The sequence below is a fragment of the Octopus bimaculoides genome, chromosome 7, assembly GCF_001194135.2.
Source record: "Octopus bimaculoides isolate UCB-OBI-ISO-001 chromosome 7, ASM119413v2, whole genome shotgun sequence".
In the NCBI taxonomy this organism is placed as follows: domain Eukaryota; kingdom Metazoa; phylum Mollusca; class Cephalopoda; order Octopoda; family Octopodidae; genus Octopus; species Octopus bimaculoides.
The window spans coordinates 23,917,984-23,924,523 of record NC_068987.1 but is presented as its reverse complement, the minus strand read 5'-3'; the positions used below and the strand labels follow the sequence as shown (position 1 = coordinate 23,924,523).

Sequence of the window (6,540 nt, the reverse complement as noted above, 5' to 3'; positions counted from 1 at the left end):
CTCACACAATGTAGAAGACAACTGGAGGTTTCTACGAGACAACCTGTGCAGATCTGTGGATGGTGCAAAGTCCCCTCTCGACCCAAAATAACGTGGTGGTGGAACAATGTTGTTGACAGAGCTATTAGAGAAAAGAAACCGGGTTGGAAGGACTGGAAGAATGGTGGTAGCAGGGAATTGTATCAGACTGCCAGAGGGGAACCTAGGAGACAGGTTTATTTAGCCAGAGGGGAAGCAGATAAGAAAAAAATTGCCAATGTTCTGCACCATGAGGACCAAAGACTTGAGGTATTTCGTGTTGCAAGACAGTGTGTGAGAGAGAATCATGATGTTGTAGGAGAGAAATGTGTCTGCATGGATGATAGTTCACTTGCACTAAACGAGGCTGCAAAGAGAGAGGTTTGGAGACACCACCATGAAAGGTTGCTTAATAAAGAGAATGAATAGGAGAAAGAGAGTCTGCCGAATGTCGACCCAACAGAGGAACCAGCTATCCGAATTGATAGTACCTTGGTAGATAAAGCAATTAAGAGTAATTAAGAGTATGAAGTCAGGGAAAGCCCTCGGCCCATCAGGAATCACTGCAGAGGTCCACCAAGGTTCGGTCCTCAACCCCCTCCTATTTATCATAGTCCTCCAGGCAATAACACAGGAATTCAAGACAGGATACCCCTGGGAGCTCCTCTATGCTGACGACCTTGCTTTAATTGTTGAGTCACTATCAGAACTAGAGAAGTTTCAGGTGTGGAAGCAAAGATTGGAAACGAAGGGCCTTAGAGTCAACCTAGCTAAAACCAAAGTCTTAATAAGTAGGATCACAGACAAACCACAAATCCCTTCAGGTAGATGGCTCTGTTCGATTGTAGGTAGAAACTCAATAAGATGTACCCAGTGTAAGCTATGGACACATAAGAGGTGCAGCAATATCAAAGGAAAGCTAACTGGGAAGATAGTTTTTGTATGTGGCAGATGCTCAGGAGCAATAAACACTGAAAATGTGCAGAGAACAAATTCTACCACATTCCAGGTAGAAAAACTAGAAGTAGTTAATAGCTTCCGTTACCTAGGTTACCAAGCCAGTAGCGAGGAAGGGTGCGCTGAAAGTGTAGCTGCTAGAATAAGAATAGCCTGGGTAAAGTTCAGAGAGCTCTTACCTCTGCTGGTGACAAAGGGCCTCTCGCTCAGAGTAAAAGGTAGACTGTATGACGCATGTGTACGAACAGCCATGTTACATGGCAGTGAAACATGGGCTGTGACTGCTGAGGACATGCATAAGCTCGCAAGGAATGAAGCCAGTATGCTCTGCTGGATGTGTAATGTCAGTGTGCATACTCAACAGAGTGTAAGTACCTTGAGAGAAAAGTTGGATGTAAGAAGCATCAGATATAGTGTGCAAGAGAGACAACGGCACTGGTATGGTCATGTGGTGAGAATGGATGAGGATAGCTGCATGAAAAAGTGCCACACCCTAGCAGTTGAGGGAATCTGTGGAAGAGGGAGGCCCAGGAAGAACTGGGATGAGGTGGTGAAGCACGACCTTCAAACATTAGGCCTCACTGAGGCAATGACTAGTGAGCATCTAATGAGGATGAGGATGGTGATAAGGTGCGATTTGAGAGAAATTTGACTGCTATTTTCAGCAGGTCAAGTGACCACACAAATAATCCTTTATTGGCTCAAGGAAGAAATATACAAATGTGACAAGAACAAAATTAGGTGGTATGTTGTTGTGCAGCAGCAGATCACTTCTTATCAAAGTAGGCAAGTGATGACAAAGCAGTTGACAAGCTTTGTAATATTCATAATAGCAATACTAAAAGAGGTCAAGTGGGGATATATCAAGTATGATGATGAAAGAGTTTCTTTCTTTGTTTTTCAGTAAGAGCTTTTAAGGCAACAAATTGGTAGAGTCATAAGAACATTGGATAGAATACATCACAGTATTTGCTTTGGAATCTCAACAGCCTGAGTTCAAATCCCACCAAGGTTAACTTTGCCTTTCACCCTTTCAGAGTCAATGAAAATAGAATCAATACAGGGTGGTGAATTGGCAAAACTGTTATAGGATCTCACATTGTGGTATTGCATTGTGGTGTTTCCTTTGGCTATTTGCATTCTGATATCGATGCCTGCAATGCCAATGGCGTCAAGTTGTACCAGCCCTAGTCGGTAGCCTACCCCTTGGATAAACACTGGCAGCATGGAGCAAGGTACACACAAAGTAGCAAGAATCAACATAATGCAGTATAAATGTACACACCTTTATTAAGATTATTATTATTGTTATTCCTACAAATATCATCTGCCTTCAGGGTTTGTTAAGTAAGTCTATATTGCATAATAAGAGTAAATTTTCTTGGAAATTCTAAGATAACTCGAGTCCTTCATATTACTATGTCACTGTCGCTTTCAGATCTTTTAAAATGTTTTCTCATGTTAACCCTGTTGTTGCCATATTTTTGTTGAAATATACTGTCTTTGTCACAATCAATTTTAAAAATAAGAAAGAATTTAGTAAAATAACTTTTATTATTATTATGCTGGGGTATGAAACATAAATTAATATAGAATTTTGATGGAATGTTTTAATTTAGATCACTTTAAAACAGAAAATTAGCATAAAAAACCAGGGGAGGTCTCAGGCAGGTTGGTATCGATATTGAAGAATTTAGTGAAATAGCTTTATCATCATTAAGCTGAGGTTTGGAACATAGCCACAAACAGGGCTGTGTAGTAAGGAACAGGTGTGAATGTATGGTAAAAAGTTTGCTTCCCAATCACATGGTTCTGGGCTCAGTTCCATCGCATGGCACCTTGGAAAGTGTCCTCTACTACAGCCTGGGCCAACCGAAGCCTTGTGAGTGAATTTGGGAGATAGAAACTGAAGGAAGCCCATTGTGTGTGTGTGTGTGTGTGTGTGTGTGTGTGTGTGTGTGTGTGTGTGTGTGTGTGTGTGTGTGTGTGTGTGTGTGTGTGTGTGTGTGTGTGCATGTGTGTGTGTGTGTGTCTGTCTGTCTTTGTCCCCTACTACTGATTGATAACTTTTGTTATGCTTACATCCCTGTAACTTAGCAGTTTGGTGAAAGAGACCAATAGAATAAGTATCAGGCTTTAAAAAAAAGTATTATGATGGTCAATTCATTCAACTAAAATCCTTTAAGGTGGTACCTCAGCATGGTGATAGTGTAATGATTGAAACAAATAAAAAAATAAGGAGAAAAGAAAGATAGAATTTGGATGGAAAGGTTTTTCTTTAAATTGCTGTAAAACAGGAAAACTCTACCACAGAACCAAGGGCAATCTCAGATAGTATCAAAAGGATTAAGATTTAGTTCTTTTAGAAAACAGCAGACATGCAACTCAGCTGTTTATTTTTCTGGTTCCTGAGATGCAATCTCACTCGACAACCATGAAACAGTAGCTTAACACTGACCAATTCACAAACTGGTCACCTTTTAAAAATCACATCTTCCTTAGTTCCAGTCAAAGATACCGATTCTTCTCCACAGTGACAAATTTTCCTTCTCTCTGCTCTTCTGAACTAATAGTCACTTCTCTGTATAGATATATTCTTTACAAGATAACTTTCATGTCACTGATCAGTTCATAGGTTCTCTCTCTCTCTCTCTCTCTCTTCCTCCCTCCCTACCTCTCAGTCTCTGGCTCTTTTTCTCCTGCTCCTCCTCTGTTTCCAGCACTCTCTTCAACTCTCTATCTCTCCAGCTCTCTCCATCTCTGTCTCTCACCCCAACTCTCTCCTTTTCTCTGTAGCTCTCTCCCTCTTCAGTTCTCTTTCACCTCATCTCTTTCACACTCTCTCTTTCTCTCCTCCTTTTTCGGTCTTCTTCTCTCTCTTTTCCTCTCTCACTCTCTCTTACTCCAGTTCTCTTTCACCTCACCTCTCCCTCTCTTTCTCCTTCTCCCCCTCTCTATCTAACATGCAAAATATATTAAATAACTCTATTGTTGGTTTCTTTTATCTCTCTACATTTGCATATCATGTCCTCTAATTTATGTCACAAAATATGTACACACATCATTAAAAATATATGTATTTTTACAGTTGGATTTGTGTTCTCTAGTTACAAACCTTTTGTGTTTCTATGTAATGTGATATTCTTAGAAAACAATACATTATCTGTTTTCAACTGTAAAGTAATGAAAAAAAAATTTCCCCTGCAGTTATTTAATCCTAAGCACATGTATGCTGACTTGTCTGCTCTATGATTATGGTGTATTTCAATTACATATCTGTAAACATGCTGGAACATTCCAATTTCTGCTGTGAAGCATTTCTCAGAAACCTCTCTATTTTATACACTATGCACATAGATCAATGTTGTAGAATAAATAAATCATTTCAAATATGTTTGATATATTTGACCAGTAAATAGGTTGTTTTTACTAGGGTTTGCCAGGGGAAAATTTTTGCTTGAGGCAACAGGTGTCAAAACACCAACAAGTCATCTCAGGGCACCCTCTAGTAGACTGACAAATGTATTTCTTGCCATTTGGCTATCATAGGTAGCACTAGGGAGACAAACTTAAAATGACTTTGGAGATTACAGCTTCCTTATAGAAAATCAGTAGAAACTATTTACTGACTGCAAGAATTTTTTCACAGCAGACTGCAGTAAAAATGGCTTTTTTATTAGTCAAATATGTCACAAGCATATTTGAACTGGTTTGAAAGTTTGTTTATTCCACAATACTGTTTCATGTGATTATTATATGTTATTAGTTAAGCCTCATGACTGAGCTCAGGCAGTAGATTGTTTCTACTGGTTTCTACTGATTTTAAATATATATATATATATATATAGTGGTGTACAATTTATATGGTGTAAAATGTATTAAAATATAAATGACCAAAGAAATATGGAATAAATGATATGTCCAAATTAGAATAACTAGTTAACTCTTTCTAGAAAATGAGAATTTTATTTTACTTACCTTTGGTACACTAAGCACTCCAGTGTAACGTTGCACTGTTAGCCCTAAGATGTACTTCAATTGACTGCTGATTATATATATAGCAACACCACAAGAAAATCCACTTACAAGAGAGTCGGACATCAGTCGAACAATAATACCCATGTTTAAAATACCCATTAATAGCTAAAAAGAAAAGATTGAGGAAGATATTAGTTAACCAAAAATTATTTGTACTCCTTTCATTCACAATGCTTCCATACACCATATCACTCACAGGGCTTCCATATATAAAAAAACAATATCTCGGATTAGTGGAAGAATGTTCAAAAAAGTATTCCTTCATTAATGCTTAAGATCCTGTTGATTTCTAAGTCAAGTGGTCCAGTTCTGTAATGATTGCATCACAAAACAGAAATAAATGACAGAAGAATGGATCAAAATTTTCTCTCTAACTGAATGTAAACAAAGTTAGTATGATTCCTGTGCACTTCAAGATGACTTATGCAGTCTTATATAGTACTGTGTTGTAAAGGAAGTTATGAGTTTAGAACTAAAATGCAAAGTTCTGAGCTTTTTAGCACCTGTCCTTTTTATTCATAATACAAATTTCTTGGTAGCAAAAAGAGAGTAACATTAATTTTAATCTAGACTAGGAATTAGCAAATCCTTACGTCCCCACCTCATGAATCTTTGCAAATTTCTAAAATAAAATTAAAATGTATAATTAATGATAAATTTCTTGAGTTAAAAACAATATTCCTTAATTTTTTTCTGTCATTAATTTAAAGAAATTTAATGAAATTAATAAAGAACAGTAAAAATTCAATCATATAATTGGAATATTTAATGTGAAATATGTCATTGGATAATACTTGTTATTGCATTGATTTTAAGTAGAAATTAATAAGTTTTTAACTATAAATTACAGCATCCTTCTAGATCTATTCTATGTTGTTTCAATGTCATCATAAAAAGTGTGCACTTGTCCTTAATAGGCTTACCAATTGGCCAAGTTGGCACTGCATGTTCACTAGGATATGCCGATGACACGATATCTACTAAGGTGTTTTGAATTTTCATATTGTATTTCAGACGGACCTTTGTTTATTGAATCTTATTCATGTACAAAAAACAGTTCACTAATAATCCTGTATCCTTAATACCTGAAATCATTTCAAGTGTTTATAGCCACATAGATCCCAGAGGTCAATACTGACTACTTTGCTGACCTCTGAAGACAGTGTAATATACACCTTGTCAGTTACAAGTTTTTGTAATCCTACATTTGAATCACTTAGCTATTACATCTCACAAGCATAAACTGTCTCCCCCAACTCCTTTGGTGATTAAAGAAAAATCTGATGCAAACATTAGTCAATGGGTGTATTCCTGTTCAGGGAACTTTTTTTGAAATAAATCACAATAGGCGCAGGAGTGGCTGTGTGGTAAGTAGCTTGCTTACCAACCACATGGTTCCGGGTTCAGTCCCACTGCGTGGCACCTTGGGCAAGTGTCTTCTTCTATAGCCTCGGGCCGACCAAAGCCTTGTGAGTGGATTTGGTAGACGGAAACTGAAAGAAGCCTGTCGTATATATGTATATATAT

At 37.5% G+C, this 6,540-nt stretch overlaps 1 protein-coding gene across 1 annotated transcript in view; it reads right to left on the bottom strand.

Moving 5' to 3' along the window:
• The window catches only part of LOC106880913 (sulfate transporter), a 43,694-nt gene that overhangs the window by 34,795 nt on the left and 2,359 nt on the right, over nt 1–6,540 (bottom strand). The window contains exon 3 of the mRNA XM_014931080.2: nt 4,954–5,118. Coding sequence (XP_014786566.1) covers nt 4,954–5,118 — 165 coding nt within the window. The remainder of the gene's footprint in view (nt 1–4,953; nt 5,119–6,540) is intronic.